General features: G+C 47.3%; 1 protein-coding gene and 2 non-coding genes across 11 annotated transcripts in view; all 3 read left to right on the forward strand.

Moving 5' to 3' along the window:
• The first annotated feature begins 1,885 nt into the window (after nucleotides 1–1,885).
• TRNAE-CUC (transfer RNA glutamic acid (anticodon CUC)) lies at nucleotides 1,886–1,957 on the forward strand. Its single transcript has one exon. It is a non-coding gene; the product is annotated as a tRNA-Glu (tRNA).
• Nucleotides 1,958–2,762: 805 nt separating this feature from the next.
• TRNAE-CUC (transfer RNA glutamic acid (anticodon CUC)) lies at nucleotides 2,763–2,834 on the forward strand. The gene has a single exon. It is a non-coding gene; the product is annotated as a tRNA-Glu (tRNA).
• A 3,594-nt stretch (nucleotides 2,835–6,428) lies between these two features.
• The window catches only part of LOC133344845 (sodium bicarbonate cotransporter 3-like), a 79,109-nt gene continuing 58,893 nt past the window's right edge, over nucleotides 6,429–26,644 (forward strand). For 8 of the 9 annotated variants that reach the window (XM_061555090.1, XM_061555086.1, XM_061555088.1 and 5 more), the window contains exons 1-2: nucleotides 6,429–6,923; nucleotides 25,426–25,507. In XM_061555090.1, coding sequence (XP_061411074.1) covers nucleotides 6,858–6,923; nucleotides 25,426–25,507 — 148 coding nt within the window. In that variant the 5' untranslated portion in view covers nucleotides 6,429–6,857. Of the gene's footprint in view, nucleotides 6,924–17,469; nucleotides 17,746–25,425; nucleotides 25,508–26,644 lie in introns of those variants that run through there. The other variant, XM_061555087.1, reaches the window with a different exon arrangement.

A 26,644-nucleotide genomic window follows, 5' to 3' on the forward strand; every position in this document is an offset into this window, starting at 1 on the left:
TGCGGATGAGACGAAGCAGTCTGGTCGACCCGAGCCGCCGAGACGGGTTGGAAGAATCAATGAACTCAATTCACGAGAACAGTAACCATGACAGTCGACATGGGAAGAGTGATAAGGATGCGACTGACCTTCTGTGAGCGAGTTACTGGAGTGAATGGGTGAGTGCTGGATACTGAATGTATAATGCATCAAGCCTTGTTTTAGATCGTCATCTAAAATGTTGTCAAGATTGTGGCCATAAATATCAAACATCAGCGCAATGAGACAGCTGTATGCAGGCAGGGGGCGCTCCTACACAAAGTGCCGGATCTCGGTCAGATTTCAAGAGATAAGCAAAGGTTTGTACTTTAGATAGGAATACTGCTGATGAGTGTTGCACCTGTCCCAGATGTTATAGAATTTGGCTGTGAGGTGTCCAGGTGGCAGTTCTGAAAACGTATTCTTTGCGCTGACAGGGGGTCCGTCGATTTGAGGGAGTGCTCTTACCAGTAACATCTGGTAAACGAGCAGTATTTGTTCGGCAAGGCTGCCTCTTGCTTATGACACTGACATAAACACATCTTGCTGGTTAAGGTAAGGGTGGAAGGCCAATAGAGTACTCCGGTGGAAGCAAATTCTATTTGCGTGTGGATATGCAGAAGGAGGAGGAGGTCGCCGCACGGATATATTTCATCACGTGTACAACTTTTGAGTATTATCCCTCATGTGCGTGTTGGGTTTACTCCGGTCTTTCCTGTTTACTCCAACAATCAAACACTAATAGATAGGGCCAAACATAACCAACGGAGCAGGACCCCCCCTCTTTAAAAGTATTGAGACTCTGCAAGCTTTTTGCCGAGATAAAGATCACGATTACAGTACCGTATTGATGTTTTGATGTTACACGTATTGTCAATCTGCGAAAGAATCTCCCGGAATGTACCCGATTATTAGGAAGTCACTGGAGCTGTGCACTTTTAAATCTAGATTGAAAACGTCATGCCTGTCAACCCCTTATCAGTGCCTGCCTTATTACAGACCGATTCAGACCTTATTGGTCACCCCCGTGCCCTTATAAATCGCGACGTTCTTCCTACAAAGTCTTTTCACAAGGGAGAAACACAAATAAATATTTGTTTGCCCGTATGGACCTGAAAACTCAATGTCCCTGTACAAGAATACTGGTAAACCGAATGGGTTGACAGCAAGGCCGTAATTATAATATACACATGCCCCCCAATATTCAAATATGCTAAAAATGTCCCCCCCCCCCAATATATTGCTATCAAAAATAAAAATAAATAATCATTGCTATGCTATGTAAATAACAGCAACAATTTGCTAAACCTTAGCCACAATATCTGGACTTGTCTTCATATAACAATGCATAGATTTCTGTTTATATTATTGTGGTTATGGTTGTACTTTATTAATCCCTAATCTCTGCCATTACATACAATGAAACAAGAAAAGGAAAAGAAGAAAAACAAAGCAATGTAATACAATACACTATGAGACATTCTTGTAAAAAAAAATCCATCCAATGTGTTAGTGAATTTTTAAATATTTTAGGCAGGAAATGAGTTTTCAAATTTAGATTTTTTTTTCTGGGGGGGGGGGACCCCCAGACCCCCTGGAACATTTGGTCCCCCCCAATGTTGACTCCCTCCATGGCTACGGCCTTGGTTCACAGGTATAAAACTAATTTCTTTATAACTGCTCGTGTTCAGTTTGCCCCCCCACCCCCCCGCCGGATTAGCGCGGTTAGCTACGTACGGTACGAAATAAGTTCAACATACACACTACGTACTGCGTGAAAGAAGTTCAATGGTCCTGCACATACACATCTTGTCGAATCTCAGAAGCTCACCAGAGATGTTGTGCACTGCGTGGGCGGTGTACAGGATCCCTGGTGGTCTAGTGGTTAGGATTCGGCGCTCTCACCGCCGCGGCCCGGGTTCGATTCCCGGTCAGGGAACTTGATTTTTTTTGTCGAATTTTATTTTCAGTTATTCCACTTTCTACGTTGTTTTTGGGACCAATGTAATCATTATGAACACATGTGGATTCTCCCAGAGGCAAGTGGCCGTGGTCAACATTGATTTCTGTACCCTACTCATGGGTCCTAATGAGGGTGTAACCGGGTCTAAAGTCTTTGTTACCCGTTGGGATGTGGCCACATTTTCTCAGCTCCTTGAAGTTGGTGGGATACATTCTAAGCGAATAAATTACAACATGCATGCAGTGACGTTGAGCTGGTGGTTTGGATATGGCCGAATAGTTTTTGATACGTGCAATGCCTGGCGCCTTTGTGTGTTGTTAAATCTATGTCAATGTTTGTAGGCTGTTGTGCGCATCAGAGGGCAGCCCAACCAATTCCACTGGTGGATTGGACATTGTAATAAGCCCCCTCGCTTAGACGAACCCATATTAACCAGCGTGGTGAATGAAATATGGCCCAATAACTCGCATGGCGTGAGGAAGGCAGAAAGAATGGTCTCAATCCATCTGACAGGAGGGATGCACGTGTCAATTATTGGAGTCATCATCACCCTTGGCGTCCTATAGGGGGCGAAACTGAGCTCCACTATCCCATGATCCTCCATCTCCCATTCACGCTGCCATTTCCTCTTCGCGCTACGAACTTTGCGTCTGTATCTTGTAGAACTTTCAGCAAAATAACAGTCTTACATGTTATAGTAATCGTTATAATGACGATTTTTTTCCATATACTCATGTTAGAATTTTCTATACATAGAGTACTGCCTGGACGGTGTATAGGATCCCTGGTGGTCTAGTGGTTAGGATTCGGCGCTCTCACCGCCGCGGCCCGGGTTCGATTCCCGGTCAGGGAACTTGTATTTTTTTCTTCTTTAAGTTAAACCGACTTTGTATAGTTTTTTCGCGCAATTGTGTATTTTTGTACACATCGTGAATTGCAAACGCTTTGTGTCGGTTTTTTTTCTCTCTCCATAAAATGTAACTACATTTTTTGTCGAAAAGGACACATTGGGTATGAATGACATGTCCGGCCCAATTTAGTAAATTCACTGCTGGGTGAGAGAGGGGGCCATTCCACCACGCATTGCGAGCCATGGGAGATATTTGACCATACATCAACCACGCCGGTCAGTGCGGGTTGGTGAAGATGGGACAAGGGAATGCAAACCAACCGTGGGATCTTTCTGCAATGCCTTCTTGCGTCCGTAATTTCTATTGCACCTATCTTTTGCACAATATGGTCAACCCATCCGGTAGCCATCCAGACTCAACCCTCATTTAGCTTCAGAGATCTCTGGCGCGCATTCCGCGTGATGAATATGAGTGTCACCAAATGGCCATGGGAGTTTGTAACAAAACACAGTCACGCACACAGTGTAAATATTTTAGGACTACACATACCTATCATCATTGGGATTCAACACAAGGCAATATAGGTGATCTTGTGTACGGAATATTTCCCAAACCCACTCTTTGATGTGTTCCTTTGTTTACATCGTGATGCTGCCTCCCCTCTATAACATTTACAGAGAGTATTTATGAGATATGGTTCACAATTTAGTGGTGCGTTAAAAGCTATAACAAATACAAAGGTCTCCGTGTATAGTCGCACAGGCTGTTGTGGAAAGCGTTATTAGTGGCCACCAATGAAGGCCACCAGGACGGCGTACAAGGGCGACGTGGTACGGCCATCACCACTTTCGGACCGCCTTTGTCTCCCCACTGCTCGTGTTTACACATCGCACCAGGTTACTTAATGACTGAACAGACCAAGGGGAGGGATTAGAACCGGTTAAGATATCACTCGCCAATAATATATTATTAGCCGTGGTCGAAAATCGAACCCACGTTACCGGGGTTGTAGTTTGGTGGGCTCACAGTGCGCGTCACCGGAGTGCCAAATAAAAACCACAGCCACTCCACAAAGAACCCCCCCCCCCCCCGTGTTGCTTATGCAATGATGTTGGGGAAAGTGCTATTTGCGAGCACCTCTTAGGGTCGCCGCCACTGCGGGCACGCGGTGGTGGGGTGGCCACGAGACATTCAATTGGCCAGAGGACTCATTATGTCAGTGTCCGGTGAATTAGAGGGCACTGCCAGGAATTCTCGGTGTGAGTGTTATAGAATGGCGTGTGTGTGTGTCATGGGAGTGTTCTCGAAATAGTGATGTCCCTCCACACCATCGACCCTACTTACCCGTCATAGAGGAGCTGTTACTTTATATTTTTGAATATATTCGAAACTGGCATCTCGTTTGTGCGTTACCTCCCCGCAATGCCCTTTCACTGCTGCCACTGCCGACAGTGTAGGGGGCTGCTGTCGCACCTTGTAAAAGAGCTGCTTATCTCAATGTACCTAATTCGCTGAAATAAAGTCTGAGTCTGACGTTAATAGCGTTGCAGTTAAAATATAAATTACCCGCAGTAAATGTGCGTGTGCGCAGAATCATATTTTATTATATACATGTTGCGCATGTGCCTGGTTTAAGCAAAATAAATCAATGAAATATCCATGGATTATCCCATTAAGGTTCTATATACACACACCTTCGTTACGCACATATGTAAACGCATTCCGCAATGAACCCGCCCGCCCAAGTTGCATTCCCGACCACGGATAACATGAGTGGATAAGTGATATCTGAACTGGCCCTGGCCCTTATACCCCCCCCCCCCTCGTCTGGATAAATGCCTTTCCACGGTCGTGTCAGTCGTTGGAGTTTGTTTGACCATACTTCACCCACCAAGTGTGTGTCTATTCGGAACATTTTTCAGAGAGGAGAGCTTAGAGCAGCCCAGGATCGCTTTATCAGATAACCAACTCACCCCCCATTCACCGCTGCGCCACTGCCCCCACGTCAACGTCTCTGTCACCGTCCCACCCAGCCACCCCGCGTCCCACCCTGCCACCACCCAGTCACCCCACGTCCCACCCAGTCACCCCACGTCCCACCCTGCCACCACCCAGTCACCCCACGTCCCACCCAGTCACCCCACGTCCCACTCAGCCACCACCCAGCCACCCCGCGTCCCACCCAGCCACCCCGCGTCCCACCCAGCCACCACCCAGCCACCCCCGCTCCCCACCCAGCCACCCCGACGTCCCACCCTGCCACCACCCAGTCACCCCACGTCCCACCCAGTCACCCCACGTCCCACCCAGCCACCACCCAGCCACCCCACGTCCCACCCTGCCACCACCCAGCCACCCCGCGTCCCACCCACCCAGCCACCCCGCGTCCCACCCACCCAGCCACCCCGCGTCCCACCCAGCCACCACCCAGCCACCCCGCGTCCCACCCTGCCACCACCCAGCCACCCCGCGTCCCACCCACCCCAGCCACCCCGCGTCCCACCCACCCAGCCACCCCGCGTCCCACCACCAGCCACCCCGCGTCCCACCCACCCAGCCACCCCGCGTCCCACCCTGCCACCACCCAGCCACCCCGCGTCCCACCCACCCAGCCACCCCGCGTCCCACCCACCCAGCCACCCCGCGTCCCACCAGCCACCACCCAGCCACCCCGCGTCCCACCCTGCCACCACCCAGCCACCCCGCGTCCCACCCACCCAGCCACCCCGCGTCCCACCCACCCAGCCACCCCGCGTCGCACCCAGCCACCACCAGCCACCCCGCGTCCCACCCTGCCACCACCCAGCCACCCCGCGTCCCACCCACCCAGCCACCCCGCGTCCCACCCACCCAGCCACCCCGCGTCCCACCAGCCACCACCCAGCCACCCCGCGTCCCACCCTGCCACCACCCAGCCACCCCGCGTCCCACCCACCCAGCCACCCCGCGTCCCACCCACCCAGCCACCCCGCGTCCCACCCAGCCACCACCCAGCCACCCCGCGTCCCACCCTGCCACCACCCAGCCACCCCGCGTCCCACCCACCCAGCCACCCCGCGTCCCACCCACCCAGCCACCCCGCGTCGCACCCAGCCACCACCCAGCCACCCCGCGTCCCACCCTGCCACCACCCAGCCACCCCGCGTCCCACCCACCCAGCCACCCCGCGTCCCACCCACCCAGCCACCCCGCGTCCCACCCAGCCACCACCCAGCCACCCCGCGTCCCACCCTGCCACCACCCAGCCACCCCGCGTCCCACCCACCCAGCCACCCCGCGTCCCACCCACCCAGCCACCCCGCGTCCCACCCAGCCACCACCCAGCCACCCCGCGTCCCACCCTGCCACCACCCAGCCACCCCGCGTCCCACCCACCCAGCCACCACGCGTCCCACCCAGCCACCCCGCGTCCCACCCAGCCACCCCACGTCCCACCCCGTTCTCTCTACGCAACACGAGCGTGAGACGAGCGTCGCCTCCACCCACACGACGTGGCGATTGGTGCGAGGAGAGGACGCCCATCGGAGGAGGAGGGGGAGGAGGAGAGAGAGGGGGGTGGGGTGGTGGATGCGGATCAGTCATAAGGGGGACGGACGCCTTCCACATTTCACGATTTCCAACGGCGCGCCCGAGCCGAACTCTCAAGCGCGCACACGCACAGACAGGCGCTCTCTACTTACACACACTCACACTCTCCCTATACACACATACACTCTACACACACACACTCTACACACACTACACACTCTACACACACACACACTTACACACGTGTCATTCACACGCCGGTGCATGAAGCGTCCCAGTTGTGAGCCGCGAATTCCGTGAGTTCAAGTGGTGGTGGTGGTGGTCACGCCACTCGCCGCTTGCTGCCAGTCGCCCTTTCGCTGTCCTGCTTCTACGTTTATCGTCATCAGCGATCTCCCACCGACGTCGTTACTCATCATCATCATCAGCAGCACCACCACCATCATCATCACCATCCGCTCAGGGTTCAGAGGAGTCGGTGGCGAGCAGCGGGCGGCATGGATTACGAGCGGAGAGACGCGCAGCATCGGGGAACGCCGGTGCTGGAACCTCTCCTGTCAACGGTGAGATGATGATCTCTTTGGGTTGGGATTGTGTCTAGTGTGTGTGTCTTTATAGTGTGTGTACAGACACGTGGCGTGTGTGTCTTGTAGACAGTGGGGTCTGTAGTGTGTGTCTTTATAGTGTGTGTACAGACACGTGGCGTGTGTGTCTTGTAGACAGTGGGGTCTGTAGTGTGTGTGTGGTTGTCTGTAGTGTGTGTGTGTGGTTGTGTCTATGGTGTGTGTCTTTATAGTGTGTGTACAGACACGTGTGTCTATAGTGTGTGTGTGATTGTGTATATGGTGTGTGTCTTTATAATGTGTGTAGATACACGTGGCTTGTGTGTCTTGTAGGCAGTGTGGTCTGTAGTGTGTGTGTGTAGTTGTGCCTATAGTGTGTGTCTTGTAGGCAGTGGGGTCTATAGTGTGTGTGTGGTTGTGTCTAGAGTGTGTGTCTTGTAGCCAGTGTGGTCTGTAGTGTGTGGTTGTGTCTATAGTGTGTGTAGAGACACGTGGCGTGTGTGTCTTGTAGACAGTGTAGTCTGTAGTGTGTGTGGTTGTGTCTAGAGTGTGGGTGTGGTTGTGTCTAGAGTGTGTGTCTTGTAGCCAGTGTGGTCTGTAGTGTGTGGTTGTGTCTATAGTGTGTGTAGAGACACGTGGCGTGTGTGTCTTGTAGACAGTGTAGTCTGTAGTGTGTGTGGTTGTGTCTATAGTGTGTGTAGAGACACGTGGCGTGTGTGTCTTGTAGACAGTGTAGTCTGTAGTGTGTGTGGTTGTGTCTAGTGTGTGTGTGTAGTTGTGCCTATAGTGTGTGTCTTGTAGACAGTGTAGTCTGTAGTGTGTGTGGTTGTGTCTATAGTGTGTGTAGAGACACGTGGCGTGTGTCTCTTGTAGACAGTGTGGTCTGTAGTGTGTGTGTGTGGTTGTGTCTGTAGTGTGTGACTTTATAGTGTGTGTACAGACACGTGGCGTGTCTCTTGTAGACAGTGGGGTCTATAGTGTGTGTGTGGTTGTGTCTAGAGTGTGTGTCTTGTAGACAGTGTGGTCTGTAGTGTGTGTGTGTGTGGTTGTGTCTATGGTGTGTGACTTTATAGTGTGTGTAGAGACACGTGGCGTGTGTGTCTTGTAGACAGTGTAGTCTGTAGTGTGTGTGTGTGGTTGTGTCTATGGTGTGTGACTTTATAGTGTGTGTAGAGACACGTGGCGTGTGTGTCTTGTAGGCAGTGGGGTCTATAGTGTGTGTGTGGTTGTGTCTAGAGTGTGTGTCTTGTAGCCAGTGTGGTCTGTAGTGTGTGTGGTTGTGTCTATAGTGTGTGTAGAGACACGTGGCGTGTGTGTCTTGTAGACAGTGTGGTCTGTAGTGTGTGTGGTTGTGTCTGTAGTGTGTGCAGACACGTGGCCACGTGCGCCTTGTAGGTACGGTGATCTTATAGCACGTGTGTGTGTGTAGTTTGGTCTATATTGTGTGTGAGTGGTATTCGTAGTCGACACGTAGTTTGCGTGTGTGGCTGCGTATCTTGGAACGGGAAGTTATGGCAATGTGGCCTCCATCGGCGGTGTGTGAATAGTGTGTGGTATGTAGTGTGTGTGTGTGTATCGTGTGGTCTACAGTACTGTACTAATTATAGTGCGCTTGTAATGTGTGTGTGTGTAGTGTGGCCTTTGGTATGTGTCGTGTGCATAATTCTGTAGTTGTGTCTTTTATCCATGTGTGACTTGTGGTGTGTGTGTGTAGACACGTGGTTGGTGTATGTCTCGTATCCGGCAGTTTTGGAAGTTATGTTTATGGTGTGTGTGTGTGTGTGCAGACGGTAAAACTGTACCCTGGTGTGAATGAGTCCACGCCAGCATGTTGGACTGTATAAGTTTATAACTTGTAAGCCAGCTCATCCCACTTTGTGTCGGCTTTAACGCCACACTCAATGGTCGGTGACTTCGTTCACGAACGGCGCCCTGCCATATTGTTTGTGTCTCATACAACTTCGAACATTTTGGATGTCTTGTTATAAAGACTGTTATTGTAGCCAAATGTGAGCAAGCCTTTCTGGAATATACATCCGTAGCTCGGTAACATTAACCCGACGTGGACTATTTTCAGCTTTGCGTGATGTGTGAACTTGAACTTGATGTGTGGTGTCGCGGTTCGGGCACTGACCTCTGAGCCCGGTGACCCCGGGTTCGATTCCTGGCCACGGCTACAATCTGAACCCACTGACCTGCCTGGTGATTTAGGGTCAAACAACAACAACAAAAACCACCACCCCATGTCCAACACGGCGTGGGGTGGGAAGAGGGGGTATCATCATCATGGTAACCCCAACAGTGTGTGTATGTATGTGTGCCACTTGATGATGTTCATTCAGATAAACTTCAATTTCGCCCTCTGGCACGGAGGTCCCTTCAGGAAAATGTCCACATAACTCAAGATATCCTGATATCTCGTGGTCTTCATGGGCCCTAATTGTCTGCTGTAGTGTGGTCCATTTATAGGGGAGGAAGTTCACTAGAAAGCTAAATTGTATTTCAAAGCCTCGACATTGCCCACCAATCTCAATACGCGTATCAAATAGCTTGGCACGCTCCTGATTGATGCACGTTGTTGCCACTTGACTTTCAATATTGTTGTCAAACAGCCGTGGAGAGGAAAGTGTCATTCCGTAATCAGTCGGGTATCTATAAACAAACGTCGAGGGCAAGTGCTGTTAACGAGCACATTTGCAGGCTGGCACGGTACAACACAGGCGGTGTTGGTGGCCGTCGTCACGCCCGGCCGCCTTTGTCTCCCCAGTGGCGATGTTCACCACCCACCGCACCAGGCCACTCATTTGAGGCCGAGTCGACCGAGGGGATGCCCAGGGACCGGTCCCACACAGTCTTCACTGGTGTTGGCCGTGTTTGGAAGTGCAGGTGGTGGTGGTTGTTATTGTTGTTGATGGCTGGCTCATTGGAGAGGGTGGGGGGGACAATGACAGAAAGGGATGTACAGATGATGAATATCAGAGGCATTAATTCACGTTTAATATAAATTAACGTTTATCAGGACCTGAATTCGAGCCGATATTTGATGCACCCCCCCCACCACCAATCTTATTCTACCACATGGGAAGAGCCCCCCCTTTAATCGGTACGCAGCTTAAATCTTTCTAGCTGGCTTTGTGGTATAGTGCCAGCCACACACTCTGGTAGTGGTGGTATCACAGTTGTGTGTCGACAATTGTGTTGCTGCTGCTGCTTATTGACATGAACTTTGGCCACCGGTCGAGGATGACCGTCGGGTTTTTGTTCCCCACCCCCCACCCCCCCCAAGTTATAAAAGAGTTGTTATACGTCAACACTAAAGTGTGCATTTAAAGTGCGGTTATTTATTTTGTCCATTGTGTCACAGCAGCTGTCTGTAACGTACACACGCTTTGACCAAACCTGAATTCGTTTTAACTATGTACAAGGCAAGGGAAATTTTAATAAACACGTGTTTCAATAATACAAAGAATTTTGCTGTATGAGTTCATGTCTATTTTGTAATTGTATGTACATAATCTTAAGCATACAGTGTTGTTAACATTACAGGCTGGGGTGAAAACTACAATATTTGAATAAGCCTCACATCTTTCATTGGTGCAAGGATACGAGAATTTGGTGTTTGGGGATTTTCGTTGTTGTCAATCTACTGCTGGATGAGGGCCTGCCCATGGCATGTAGGTCACGGGAGTTACGGTGATCATACTTCCCCACACGGGTGAGCATGGGTTGTTGAGGGTGGGGAAGCCAAACAAGTCCGGTAATCCTCTCCGTATCTTAACGTTATCTGGTGGCTTACCCTGTTTAGTTCTGCACTGTATGCTACCACGTGCAGTGAGAGGGCTTGGGCCCCTGAGTCACGGCACTCACACACACTCACTCATTGGCTCATTTCACAAAGGGCTCACTCTTTTCAAGCGCATTTGCCACCCCAGTGTCGCCTTACACGTCTGAATGTGACGTTACAAGTTCAAGTTGACTACGTGTGCTACCTGCTATATTTTTCATCCTCGTTATGCACCCATGTGTAATCCCCCAAAGCCACTGTCATCTCAATCTCATGGTGCTGCGATGTAATAATCCACCTAGTCACCTGTACGTGAATTTATTTCAATGTTCCATCTCCTCGGTGGATGTGCTCTCTCTGATGCGTTCCATTCCTTGGCTGCCACTCCATCACTATTCTTGACCACCAAGACATCATACCTTATAGGGATGAGTCCTGCTCATGCACACTTAACAGATTGCATAACGTCTGGACCTAATGTTCTCTAAACCACGTTTTCATCTATCTGTGTCTCATTTATTACGACAGTATTTTCATTCAAAAAAGTTATCACTGCCCCTTTTCAACCCACCGTTGGATGAAAGTCTCCCCATGCCATGTCAGTCATGGGGGCAGTTCGGCCTTACTTCATCACGCTTGTCAGTGCGGTTTGCGGAAAAATAAGTGTGTGGTTGGGGAGGCAGGCTTTCAGGACAGGTTCAGCTATCACTGGCCACTGATGTTAGCCGTGGCCAGAAATGTAACTGCTCGCTGCCAGGTTCACAGAGAGTGCGCTAACCAGAGAGTGTTCTATATTATATTGCAGTGCTGTGACTAATTTGTAGCCAGCACAGAGTCATTTAACGATAAAGAGTGATATTTAGATACTGGTAAATTGCAACCTCGTAAGTCCGTTCAGTTAAAAGAAGTGATGGTAAAATGTTACAGATTAGCACATTTGGTTCATAGTATGGAAAACCAGCCTCTGACCAAATCGGTGGGGATACGTCCAGATTTCGGAAGCTAATCAGTGTTGAAGCTGATTTAGAGCTTTAATGTGATGCCTGTGCTGGGTAGTGGGCAGCAGAGAACAATGCGTAATAAATATCCGGTGTAATGTGTTCCCACGTCTATGCTCCCCTGCGAAGACCAACCTTGCAATAACCAGCGTGAAGCAGGGGTCAAAGAAAATCCCCACTACCTGCAGAGCATGCAGAGGCCCTCATGCAGCAGTGGATTGACAAAATAGCTTCATTTGTATAAGCTGGACCGCTTAAGCCTTTTTAGAATGATAATATATATTTGTATAGCGCCTTTCACAAGAACAAATGTGCCAAAGCGCTGTACAGTGTTAAACAAAATACAATTAATAACTTAAAACGATAGCAACTCTGAAAACATTTTAGAAAGGGCAGTGAATAAATATGAGTTTTAATATTGAGATTTCAAAACAGCTAAGGACATTTGACTTCCAACATGGAAAGTTAGGAGGAACGTTAAGGCATTCGGTTATGGAACGTGTTACATTGTGCCTCCAGGAAAACATACATCTTCTTTGTCAAAAATATAATATACAGGACAAATTTGTGTCTCATTCTGTACCCTGGGTAGAGTGGTGGCACAGTGGTTAACACACTGCATCTATGAACCTGTATAATAGGTTCGATTCCCGGGCATGGCTAACATCAGAGGCAAGTGATTATCTGAACCGGTCCCCTTCCCCAATCTGCACTGATCAGCATGGTTAAGTATGGTAAAACTTTCACGATCAACACAGCGTGGGGAATCCCTTGATCCAGTGGTGGATGGATGCAATGAGCTGTGAATTAGTATTACTGTTTAAATACCAGCATTAAATGAAGTATAAAGCAAGGCGGAATGCACACGTAGCGTATTGTTATTTTATATCCAGATATATCACAGAGGGTTTACACTTATTGATTGTCCGTTTTCATCTTCTTGGTTCTTTCGGTAAAGTCACGTAGAAGGGAAATAATAAAATAATAAAAATAAAACATAATAAAATTATTCTCACGACGTTTCGGCCACAATGCAAGCAGCCGTCCTCATGTGAAGAACAGGTCTGTCGGGAAGACAGCGTCTCGTTTAAAAGACTGACTTTGAAAAAAAGCTGTGAGCAATTTTGCATTGCTCTTTCACAACCATATCAATCGTACAAAGAAGTGGCAATTCGCCAATGTTTGGCAACTTTAAACCCACACGTATGTAAAATAGATAATTACATAATATGTTAATGGCTTGGTCCAGCAATAATTTGAATACCCGTATTACCCAAAGATTAAACCGCTAAAATAATGAAGTTTAATGTTTGCAAGAGCAAAACGCTTCTCTCTTGAGGTGAGAGCCCAGTTTGTTGGCTTCCACAAAGCAATCATTTGCATACCGAGGAGGGATTGGAGTTACTCTATTGCGGTACTTTACCCTGAATTGTGTTAACGTACCTCCATTGCAGTCATAGTGGAGAATTCCTATGGTCCAGGACAGCCTCACCTACTCTCCCAAATTCTTTTTTTCTTCCCCAGAACGTCTGGCATTGGGATGCTTGGCCATTTTTGTTCGCGAGTATTTGGTGTGTGTAAGGAAAATGGTGTATCCGGAGAAAATGTTTTGTGCAAGGGGATACCGTTCAAAGCTACGCACAGATATATTCAATAATCTGCTCACCACCTCGCATCCTAAGCCTACCACACATGATAATGAATTTCCAGGCAGGTTCCCCATCTTGGTGCCAACCAGACTCATACTTGCTTAGCTTCTGAGATGCATTTCGTGCGTGGCTTTGTCACAGGCAGGACGAGGGGCTTAGTTCTGCTGGTTTTTTTGCAGATCTTTACGTGCATTGGAATGTCTCGCGTTCTTCACACTGAACTGCACTGGCGTACTGAAAGTACGTACGAACGAATTTAATTCACAATTAGACTTATTTAATATGCCAAGTTGTAAAATATATACATTTACGCGACACCACACACGCACGAAAAAACCCAGAAGGACATTATATAACCTTGAATTATATAAAACATCCGGAGAATATTTAGGAGTGAGGTGCACTGACACAACACCAAAGCTCTAGGGAAAGGTTTCATTAAAACGTGAGAAATGCAAATTCCAGGAATGCTGCTGGCTTATTCCCCCATTAAAAGAAAGATATATTAACGTCGGCAAGAGCTGTGTGATATGAAACATGCCGCCATCAATTTGCTCAAAAGAAGGGAACCATGGAAACGTTGTGGGAAGTGGCAGCAGCTGTGTTGTGCACAAGGCCGGGAGTAGAGTCGTGCCAAAGAAATGAGTGCATGGCCCAGAGCTGATATCGTTGCCACCTGAGGGGGTAAAACATTAATTGCATCGGTTACTTCTTCGTATGACCAATACAAGCTAGTTGTATGCATGTATGTTGAACTTCTTTCGCACCATACTTAGACAACCGTGCTAATCAGAGGTGTGGGGGAAGGACAATAAACTAAACACAAAAAGCAGAGTTATGTGATAATGCATTTTTTTAAATATCGTGTCTACATTAGTCGCGAGGTAGGTACTGCTACAGTTCAGCATCTTTAAGTAGTACTGACAAGTGCGATGTCCAGTCCCGGGCACAAGGATTTACGAGAGGGCCTTTTGTCACAGTAACCAATTGGAATTGCTTTTGGGGCTGTAGTGACCATGGTAATGGGTGTAATGTTTACGTGTCTGAAACACGGGGGTGGGATGGATAGGATTGGGGTTAGGAAATAGGTTTAATAATGCTGAAATAATAATTTACAGCTCACTCACTCCACGTGACTTTACCCAAAGACCCAAGAATACCAATTCCTGCAGTCACGAAAGCTTTAAGTCAAGATTTTACAGCTTTCTTGTCAATCCCCTGCTGGATGAAAGCCTCCCACCACACCATATCAGTCATGAGGGATGTTTCACCATACTTCACTCTGGTCACTGTGCGGGCAAACGAAGGGGATAGAGTTCCAAAATCTTTTCAGATATCAGTCGCCGGTGATGTCAGCCATGGCCGGAAATGGAACTCGTATCACCAGGGTCATAGCACAGTGTGCTAACCACTGTTACTTCTGCAAAATACCAAACTACAGATAGTAGTGGCGGCATCCGTATATCTTACAGCGGAAGTATATTTCACTGCATCGCCAAGTCAGGGTGGTATCTGATTTGTAACTCTTTCTAATTTAAAAGCTCAAATTTCGCTGACAATAAGTGTGTGAAATAAAGCTTGAAAAGTTGAACTCTGATTTGCACAATTATATGCAAATTGTTGTGGAATTGTGAAACAGTGGTTAGCACACTCTGCTGTAAACCCAGTGATCCGAGTTATTTGGCTGTCATCAGTGGCGACTGATATCAGATCCGGTCCTGAGCCCCCCCCCATACCTGACCAGTGAGGTCAAGTATGGTCAAATAACCCCTATGACTTGATATGACATGGGGGGGCCTTTCATCCAGCAATTGATGAACACATGGCTCTAATAGTTAAAGTCTTATTTTATATGTTGCACGGATGATCCCGTTTAGCCAGTTGTATGCCTATGTTTTAAATGGGAGATCCGTGGTGCTGCGCGAGCACGTAGATTGCCAACTAATTTCTTGAGTGCTGATTTTTGTGTTTAGTATGTTGTCCTTCCTCCGCACCTCCGATTCGCGCCGTTGGCTACGTACGGTGCGAAAGAAGTTCAGAATACTTACATGTACATACAACAAAACAAAGGCAAAAAACCAACATTGCAGTGAACGAGTATAGAGGCCTTATGCAATATTGCACAACTAATAATCTAGGTATTTAACAGTCATTAAAAAAACGCACGCGAGTCTAAAAACACAGGGCAAATATAATAATGAGAACAACAGGTGCCAGACAAAATCTTATGTATAGGTACAAGTATGCTGTGTTTTAGTGTGATCGGGGAAATAGAGAGGGAGAGTGAAGGGAGGGAACCAGCAGATGAGCGGCAAAGGTTTTCGGCTAATGGAGTTTATACCACTGAATGAAGGAGACAGAATACATTCACCGATCAAACTTCTTACTAATGTTTTAGGCGTTTGACAACGAAGGAACGCTACCGAGGTATAATGGTGACCTCACTGCATCTATGCTCGAAAGGTCACAGCTTCAATTCGGTCGCAGGGCGTAGCAGTTGCGACACGGCAAGTTACTTGAATCCCTCCGCCTCTGTCCACCCACGAGTATATCCATGGGTCGGGCAGGTTCTAAGTGGTGGGGGGGTAAGCGTGGGGCACTCGCACCTCTCCTCGAGATGTCTGGCCAACATGGAAGAGGAGGCGAAATGCCATTGCAGAGGGGGGGCTGCCTTGATCTTCCTTTATTGGAGGCTCTACTGGCAGCAGTGGCGTGAGCAAGCAATTTGCAGAGAGGGCTTTTCGTTTACTTTTTACATTAATACTGCATGAATGTCAGCAGTGATTCATAGTGCAGAGAATGTATTTGTTCTGAGCGTCTATTATTGCCTCCGACAATGCATTGCAAGATGTGGGCGTATATATATGGGGTTATTTGAATTTTTTAAATTAAAACTGTCATGAGTTTACAGGGCTGAATGATCGAATGCATTCAGGTAGAGACAACCTTGCATAATTTCCCGAGCCGTCACGTGCGTTGGCAGTTCTGTCTTCGTAATTGACACTGCAATAATTTGAATCGGGGAAATTACCAAGTTTAATTAGTCTGGCCCCTGTTACACATCCACAGTAATTAAGGTGATGAAGCTTTCCTAGCACGCACTCTGAAAGTAATGATTTACTGCGTTTATACTGCCATCTCTTCACTTCCACATCCTGACATCCGTGATTTTGGAAGGAATATATAATGTTTAAAATAATATATATTCAAAGCCCTTCGTCAATCAACTGCTTGTTGAAGACTCTCACCACGTTTGACCGCGCTTCTCCACCCTGGCCAGTGGGGGTTGGCAAAGGGGGTGACAAGGCGGTGATGATATTACATTTAAATAAATACGGTTTAAATTCGGTGCTTGAGAACACCACTGTGTTAGCCATGGCCGGAATCAAATTCTGGTCGCCGGGAAGCCCTCATCCAGCAGAAGAACGATCTCGGCTGCTGATGATCGGTCAAATTAAAAATGGGAGAAGTCGCCACTGTCGATGTCATTGGTGCTGGTGAGCCACTCGTGATGCAACGAGTTCTCAAGTTGATCATCTCATACCTCCAAAGAGAGTTGTTAAAATGCTCTCACCTGGTTTCTAAGTGATCTATTGACAGTTGTCATGAATGATTACACAAATCCCATCCTTTTCACTTTTTCTCTGGCGTTAAATCGGATTATTTTTCCAACTCTGTGGACTAAACAATATTAGTCGAAGTGACGTGTTGAAAATCTAATGTAGCCGGGTGTGTAAGACAGTACAGCATCTCTAGTGTGGTTACGAGGGAAGCCGAGAACTCGAGGAAGTAATTGGATGATATCTTCCAGTTATAATTTGTGTGAAAGCTCCGAACGAACATTTCTTCGTTTCTCGAAAATGTCACGCCAGTGGCACAGCTGAGTATAAGGACAAAACAAAGCCCTACACCTAGAACCTGGACTTGAACCCAGTATTCAGCATGCCTGGCCCAGTGGCTCAGTCACAACCATCGCACAATACATCTTGTGCATCTACATACAACCGGATCTCAAGAGGCATTACAAAATGGGGGGGGGGGGGGGGGGGGACTTGCACATGAAGGGAACCAGGGGGAGGGAGCGGAGGCTACAGGATAGTGAAGGCAGACTGATAATGGTATAGCAACTGGTTTCGATTTTCTCAGTCTCATCAGCAGGGCGTGGCATCTACTGGCAACCAGCCCTCTTCAAAAATACGTAGGTTATTTTTTTTTCCTTTTACGTAAATTGTAGAATCCTGCTGCCGTGTGGATTTTTATTTGATTCTTGCAATTCCCGCGGATGTGACAACGAGAGTGGGGCTCCTCCGGGCCTGCGCTCATTGCGTTCAGGCAGTAGCAGCTCGGGCATGGATGCAGCGCAGACGATGGAAGCAGCTGCAACGCCTCTCGTAAGTGAACGGAGAGGCTCTATTTAATTACGATAATAATAGCAATTGTAATGATGATGATGATAATAACAACAACCACAACAAAATCACGATGCCTATGTAATGCATAATAATAACAACAAAGCCGGGAGAGCCCGTAGGTCGGGCAGAGATTGATGCATGCCTGGCAAAGCGCTGTGACCTGTGTGTGTATGTGTGTGTATATCGGTGTGTGTGTGTGTGTGTTGGTGTATGTGTGTGCGCCTTGGTATCATTGTATGTGTGGCAGTGGATGTGTGTATGTGTCGGTGTGTATGTATATATGGTACTGTATGTTGTATTATGATTGCCAAATCCATTAGGCACGGCGAATCGCATTACTGTCGCATAAGGGATGAGGAGGCTGCTGCTGCTCTTCTCAGCGCTGAATCGTTCTGTATGTGAGTGTCTGTGTGTCAGTCTGTGTGCATTTGTGTGTCTAAGTGTCTCTGTATTTCTCCATATGTAGTATATCTGTGCCTGTGTATTTGTCTCTTTTTATGTTTCTATGTTTATCTCTTTGTGTCTGTGTCTTTGTGCGTCTCTCTTTCTGTATGCCTCGGTGTTTGTGTCTCTGTGCATGTGTGTCTTTGTGCATCCTCCCTCTGTCTGCATCTCTCTGTCTGTGTTTTTCTGCTTGATGGTCTCAGCTGAGGTGGATTTCAGGACATCCCTGACACATGGCAGCTGCATGGCAGGACTAGAACGACACTTGGATGTGTGGCTTTTGGTTGCATTGGAAGAACCACAAACACAAACGGCAGACAGACAGCCTTGTGCTGCTGGCTCTGGACAGCCAGGACCAACACACCACTGTTTTTTTACTTCGAATAAAAGCTTGCAACCTTTAATATCACGGTGTGTATTGTAATCGGCTTGTAAACACATTTCCTGTGGACTATCGCCGACGGTACACACGCTTGTTTATATACATTTTATAAAAAAATATGTTCTGTATCCGTCTTCGTCTTTATGAGCGTCTCTCTTTTTATGTTGTATGATAATGCGTGTCGATATTGCATTCAAACTCACTGCTATACAAAGGATTCTGCACTTTATTTTTATGCTCACAGTTAAATGTACTATGTTGGACCAGGCGATATGTTTTTTACGACTCGAACAGCAATCTTTAATCTTGAAAATGTACATCTCGTTTAAATATACAACGGAGCAGTTATCTATAGAATTTTTTTTCATTGAACGGGCCTCCATTGCGTAGATGGAATACTTCTGGCAAAGGCATCTTGCAAGCTACTAGATAAGAGCTATTTTTGTGGTGTGTGTTGCGTACCTTCACCATTACAATGCACGTCTCTAGCAAAGGGGGGAGAGAACTTGAAGGAAAAATTGCAAAATAAGATTGCGCAATTGCAATAGCGGAAAAAGTTTTCATTTAAATAAAAACACATACAACTAAACATGGGCGCCACGGTAGCGAATTGTTAACTACTTCGCCCGGTATACAGGAAGTCGTAGGTTCGATTCTAACCCTGATGTTTGTGTATTTGGAGTTTGCATGTTCTCCCTGTAATCGGGTGGATTTTTATCCGGGTCCTCCAGTTTTCCCCTCCACATTTAGAAACATGCATTTAGAGTATTTGGCTGCTTTAAATTTCCACGTGATACGCCACTTCATTGGGCTATCATTTGTGGCCAGGTCGCTTCTGAATAGGCGCTGCATTGCTCAGTGGGTCCTACCTGGTAAACTAAAACAAGGTTTAATAGTTTAGTTATTTGTCTCTTCTCAACAGGTGCCAAAACCATCTAAGTTTCACCTCCCTGACTCTCAAGAATATGAGCAAACCCCTGCTCTTAACGTCTTAAATTCCAACCCCTGCTCTTAACATCTTAAATTCCGCATCCTATAAATCTTCAAAATAAAAATGTAACGCATCCAATAATGCGTCCACCGAGGAGTTTATGCAATTATATCACTTCATGTGCAGGTGCTAAGTGGATTATTACATCGCAGAATTGTGAGGAGTGGCAACGACTTTGGGGGCCTTCATCCAGCAGTGGATTGAATGGCTGCTGATGATGAGTGTGTTGGAAAGTCAATGCACACTTGGGATTGATGCTGTCTAGGTTCCCAGCACAGCAGAGGTGTTGTTGCACGTGGCATTGTTACCTTCTCTTATAAAGTAAGAGACACCCCTGGCTTTCATTTATACACCGACGCCACAGTCCCAAGCATTGATACGCGTGCACAAAAGTGGAGGATTAATTCGTAAATGGAGATACTTGGTCATGTAAAGGCTGCAAGTGATACTTGATCACGTTGATTAGCTCAGCTTTGATGTCGATACACAATGGTCTATTCTTTCGCATACATATATAATGGGTGCACATCTCTATTGAATACCTCCTGTGAACTGAAAATCGGGTTTAATGTTGCATATAGTATTTTCTCTTTCATCATCATGATAAACAATCCACTGCTGGACGAAGGCCGCCTCATTCGTCACCATCCCTCGCGGTCTTGCGATGTAACGACCCACTTGGCACCGGCTCGCGGACTGATTTCATTGCTCCACCTCCGTGCGGTGGACGTTCTTTTGAGCGCATTCTCCTCCCTATGTCTGCCACTCCGTAGTTAGTCTCGACCACCGGTCGGCTGATGATCATCCCTTCCTGTGGAATATTCCCAAAAGGAATTAATCTTTTGTACATATTGTACACACCTTTAGAATTTACAAACGCACCTTTGGCATTTGGAAAGCTTGGCTCGCAACGGGAGCTTGAATCGGCCGTAGATTGGCCACATGCGCTTTTGTTCCTTGGCCGTGCATTATTTAACGGTCGGGGCGGCGTGAGACGCTGCGAGACGCGTGCGGAATTCTCACGGCGGTTTGCGACGGGAACTCAATGTTACGACGCGTGGACGCTGTATCAATTTTGGGCACCGTTAAGAATCAAGTAGTTGCCCTGGGCTTAGCCTTCCATTGTGAGCGCCAATGTGCCAACGGTGGCTGAAACGTTATGCTTTCGCTTCACGGTGGCACCGCGTCTCTCCATCTGGATTATACTTTAATAACACATTTAACCTTTCCCTTTGTAGAAATTAAACAATATAATTAACATTAAGCTTTTTTATATTTGAGGAGGACCGCTGGTGCGGTGGTTAGCGCACTGTGCTATGAACGTGGTGATCCCATTGAGATTCCCAGCCACAGCTAACATCAGTGGCGAGAGCTATCTGAACCGGTCTTGCACCCTCCGCCCCCTCCATCAACTCACTCTGACCAACGTGGTGAAGTATAGTCAAACAAACTCACATGACTGACAACATCATGAGAAGTCCTTTATACGGCAGTGGATTTACAAAGGAGTATAAATTATGATTACCATGAGGTATTTTAAAAAATATTTGCCTTGTCACTGTTGACATTGTTTTACAAAAAAAGGTTCTTGCATTGGAATGATCAGTCTTAAAGTATTTCTACAGAAAATAAAAATCCTCACTTCTTCATGCCACCGAATGTGCTTTGAGGTCCGATGCAAGAGCTGTGAAACCGGCCCAGTGGTCGAGCAAACGGCTCCCGATCACAAGGTTTGCGAGTTCAAATCCTGGTTGGTGATTGTAGGAGCCCATCCATCCCTCCAGGGGGCATTAAATGAATACCGTTTTGTAGAGAAGTAAATTGGTTGTCCCGTGGAGAGGCTCACCTCCGCCACAGGAGTGTAGAATTTTCACCACTGGATCAGGGTTGGTAAACAGGAGATGAACGCCTCCTCAATGCTCATTTTGAGGTGCAAATCACTTGGACTTTTGGCCAGTACCCATACATGTGTAGTGACACTGTTGCATGTCACTGTGTGAATCCGGCCTGGGAGAGGCACGGCGAGCGATGTACTGACATCGCAGACACCACCGAAGGTGGATGCAGTACCGGCCCTAGCGGGGCTCCAGGAGCACTGACTGACAGCAACCAGTGGCACCAGGTGCTGCATGCAGTGCCAGCCCTACAGGATAGGGTGCGGGGGTGCCGGTCCCAGAACGGGGTTTCAAGAGGCCATGGCACTCTGGTTGACCCTGGAGGACACGTGACCGGAGGCGTCTACCCAGGGACCCTCAAAAGGGGACTGGGGGTCCACCTGTGAAGTTGGAGATCCTCCTCGAGCATTCGAGAAGGTGGTCGTGGCTAGGAGCGGAGCGAGCCCCGCCACCCAGAATATAAGCCGGGCCCCCCAGTGGGAGCGGCTGCTGTTGTTATCCTCAAGTCTCTACGTTCTACGCCCTGCGTCCGAAGACAAGTCACCAATACGGGGACCGGGACCCAAGCCAGGGTCCCGTCCATCGTAGCTACTCCCAGTGCAGTTAGTGTAAAAAGCCTGATGGACCACCACCATAGGTTATTATCTGGTGAAGGGACAGTTACCCCTTTGTGTTAGTGTGTTGGTATTAATAAATGTGTTGCCTCTAAGAGTACGTCTGAGTGTCCATTTGAGCCCACTACACATGCGGTGCAACCTTTCTTGCCAAGCACGGTCATAGCTCATTCCTATCGCTTCTTGGAAGTGCTTAAGGTCAGGTTTAGTTTTCCCGTCGGAAACCCAAACCACCTTCAATGCCACCAACCTCCCCTCCCCACCACCCCGCCCCAAAGGCTTGATCCAAAAATCCACAAAGGATGCGCTGTCTGTGCTGTCTTGTGATATCAATCAATATGTTTTATGGACTCGAAGCATTCACATCAGCCCGTGTGCAAGCACTAGTTCGATTATTACATCACGGAATTGTGAGAAATGGCAGTGGCTTGGGGAGGCCTTAATCCAGCAGTCGTTTGACTGTGGCTGATGATGATTGTTTTTAGAGGCATAACTGATAGCAGTGCGTGCGCACATGCAGGCTTGTGCCTTGATGAATCTCAGAATCTGGTCGGGGGAAGGGGAAGCACTAGAGCTCGGGCACTTGGTTGATTATGTCAATTAACTGGCTAACAATTATAATTGACTTACTTGTTTGTGGTTGATTACTCGGGCCCTTTGAAAAAAACACAGCCTGTCTCTTGAAGGCTGGAAACCCCCCCTGCAACCAACGTCCAATGTGACGTGATGATGATGTTGATGATGTCACCAAGCTCCGCCCATCACCAATGATTGTGTTGTCCGATTCGTCGAGTAACCGAACCGACCATCAGGTAGAGTCACAGAACCCTCACTTAACTGGTTTGCCCGGGTGTGGAAGTACGTGCGAGCAAGTGAGCAACCTTTGAAGAAGCACAGCATGCCCTGGTAGATTGTGTTCGCGAGCAAAGTTTTTATGAAACCTTGGGAGTATACCAATAAAATACCGGGACGCAACACTGTACATCTCGTATGATAGACACTCTGAAAAAATCTGAATACTAAAGCGGTGCACAAACGGCATTGTGCCGACCTGCAACTGCACCGTTAGCTCTTTGCGTCACTTGTATGCAGAATGTTGGCTTCCAGCATTACCAGGGATTCATTTCTCACATAATTTTTCCAGGTCGGTAGTAGACTGGTGTAGATGGCACAGGACCAGTAGCCACGGCCATGGCGAGAGGTTCTGGATGTGGTGTGCCAGGCGCGTAACAATTTCTGGTTGCCAACGCAGACAGACCGAGCTGAAATGAAATTCTGTATTCCATTTCCAGAAAGCGGTATAAATGGGTGCACCACTTTGTCAATCACGTGTGGTCTGGGTACCCCCCCGCATATTCAAAGTTATGAGGCCGGCATGGAAGAGGCCAAATACATTGCTTATGGCTCTCTACTGCTTCCTCTAGTAAAGACCCTTCCAAGCAATTGCGGAGCTGCACCTTAACCTTTACCACCGATCCTCTTTCGCATTTGGAGATAAGATGAGATTCACATACGGGCTCAGATTCTCATGAAAGACAGCTCTCGGTAGCTTTAGTGTGATTTAATAGGTCCATAGAGATGGGAATGAGCAAGTCACTTCAGCGAGCTCAACAGCCCAATTATGGGTTCAGTTTCAGAAAGAAGGGTTGTCTTGCCTCCTGTGCAGCACCACTCATGGGCCACGAATGGTATGCATGTTCATTCACATGCAACAGTTTCTCACATGTGGCCCTTAGGTCAAAGATTAGATTACACGTAACTGCTTAATCTCACAGCCAACATTTTTTTCCGTTAAGTTTTCACAAACCACAAAGTAATTTATATATTTAGCTTAACACATGTTTTTTTTCTGCTTGCATAACGTTTTTCTTTTTTTACTTGGAATGTTGCCTAATCTCATCATTATCTTGTAAGCCAAGTGAAGTTGAGCCTGGCTTGTGCTTGGATGGGCGACCACCAGGCACAGCAGGTTGTTGTAGGCAGTGGGGCTACGCTTTTGATGGCAGAAGGCAGTGCAGAACAATCCAATGTTGTACTGAGCTTGTATGTTTCCCCACCTTCATCAACCCGCACTGATAAGAGTGGTGAAGTACTTTAAAATAAAACGACACGACTTGTGCGACCAAGGGGAGGGTCCTCATCCAGCAGTGGATTTACAAAAAGGGTGGGACATGAACGTACTTGTTTCACACATTTCGATTTACACATTTCGATATCCACATTACCCATCTGCATTGTTCTACGTGGAGCTGTGGCAGACGATGCGAGGGCATGCAATTTCACGTGTCACGGAGTCTTGAGCCTTGTGACCGCTGCTAAGCCACAGGTGTACCCAGGGTGGATATTCTCGCCGTTTTATTTTCAATCCTCATCGGCATCCGACGTCGATAGGAATTGCCGTGGCTTTAATAAAACTGATTGTTTCTATATTATTCATGAAAACCTACCGCGACTATAATATGGAATGATAAATCGGGCTCGGCAATGTTGTGGTTCTCTCAAGTAAAAGTTTACACACTCGCACAGAAAACTTTCTCCTTGTGTTTAGACTTTCTCTCGATTGATCAGACAAGCCTTGAACTGGTTTATTTCAGTTGGCAATGACTCAAAAAAATCCAAACACACCTTATCTTTCAACAATTTGTCTACCTTGTAAACGTTCGACATTATACTTGATATGGCCAGTCTTAAAACCTGAAATGCCTTGATGACACCGTCTGCTGAATGGAACAATTGTAAAGGGTGAAGAGGTGCCAGCATTAAAGGCGGTGTGGGCATTTGAGACTCCCCAACCACATCGGGCCCCAGACATACAAAGACAAAGATCCCTCACATAGCCTTAACAGACTGTTGGGCAAGTGCTTTCAGTGAGCACCTATTAAGGCCGGCATGGCACACAAGGGTGGCCAGCACCGCAGCCGACCGCCTTTGTCTCAACAGTGGTGATGTTTACACCACCCACCAGGTACTCATTTGAGGCCGAGTCGACCTACACACTTAAACACACACAACCCCAACCATCGCTGCTGGAAAGCACTCCAATGCAAGTAAAAATCTGTGAATTTTACAATGAAAATTGCACAAGGGCATGAAAATAACCCAATCTAACAGCAAATAATGAAGGTAGTAATGCTCCTATTGTTCATATTTGATAGTATGAATAAACAGCCTTAATTTTTTTTAAGTTTTTTTTTCATGGGCCACTTTAACTTTGGAGCCTGGACAAATATGTCTTTTGTTCCCTCTGTACCTGGTGCCACTCCTGCTGCACAGTGTTTCGATTTAACGTGGCAACCTCACCCCCTACCCCCACCACCATTGCCTCTGTTCCAGAGGAACGATGATGAGGCTGTGCTGGACCGGGGCAAGACGAGCGCCATCCTCTTGACAAACTTCGAGAAGGAGGAGCTGGAAGGTGAGCAAAGGGCCACGTGTGCTCACCTTGTGGTCACGGTACGGTTTGGTCATTGAGAGCACTGGGTGATACGGTAGCCCAATGCAGCACGGCAGTGGCTGTATGTACACGTATGTTCAACTTCCTTCGCACCGTATGTAGCCAACCGTGTTATTTGGAGGTGCGTCGCATGTAGAATGTAGATTTTTTTTTTCAAACAATCACCCCTGAAGGATAGTGGGCTCAGTTGATACCTGATCAAGATTTGAACTCGCAATTTACAACTGTGAGCCGTGCACTCTAACCGTCCGGACCAAGCAGCTGGGATAAGATAACTGTTGTGCCAGGAGATATATATTGTTTATCTAGATAAAACAAAAACTAAATAAGAGAGCCTCAGTTTGTTTTATGGAAGCAGCAGCAGCTCACCCGTCGATTGTGTTGACCTGGATTGTAAGCATGAGTCTGCTTTTTCTACCTTTGTGTTTCCCCGTAATGGCCCCAGATGTAAAATTTCATTCTTCCATCCGGTTCTTTTCTGCACGCAACAATGGCTGTGGCTACAGGGGTAGCTGTGGAATCGTGGTTTGCACAGCAGTGACTTTAGCTTGGCCCCTTGAGGGCAGGATTTTGGTGTAATCTTCGCTGCAAGTTTTCCTGGGACCGTACAGTTAAGTATTAATACACCACTCAAGCCCATGCATTTACATGTCATTCTTCCCTCTCCCAGTGATGTGAGATATTCTTCTATTCATGATATGCTCCAGTTGTTGTGCCTCAGAGGTGGAAATCCCAGCTGAAAGCTGCCATCTGTCTCAAAAACCCTGTCGCTGTTTTACAGCACGCGGTAGGTGCATCCGCGAGCTCTAATAATCCAAAATACTGTATTTTTCAAATGCTTCTGGAATGTGTTTTCATTTAAAATAATTTCGTGAAATATTGTTTATTCCTGTTTTTTTGTGTTATTATTATTAGACACGCAAGACTTGGCACAGCTACTGAAATGCATACACTTGCCGAATGTTTGCCGAACAGGTCGATGTTAGAAATGCCATGACGCTTGTGAAGAGTAAAAAAAAAACTCGACCAACCAGTCGCAAGACCTGCTTCCAAATATAATGCTTGTTTCTTTTTAACACTGACTAGGACAAAGAATAA

The sequence above is a fragment of the Lethenteron reissneri genome, chromosome 20 (genome assembly GCF_015708825.2).
Source record: "Lethenteron reissneri isolate LAM-NWPU_2019-01 chromosome 20, ASM1570882v1, whole genome shotgun sequence".
NCBI classification, from domain to species: Eukaryota; Metazoa; Chordata; class Hyperoartia; order Petromyzontiformes; family Petromyzontidae; genus Lethenteron; species Lethenteron reissneri.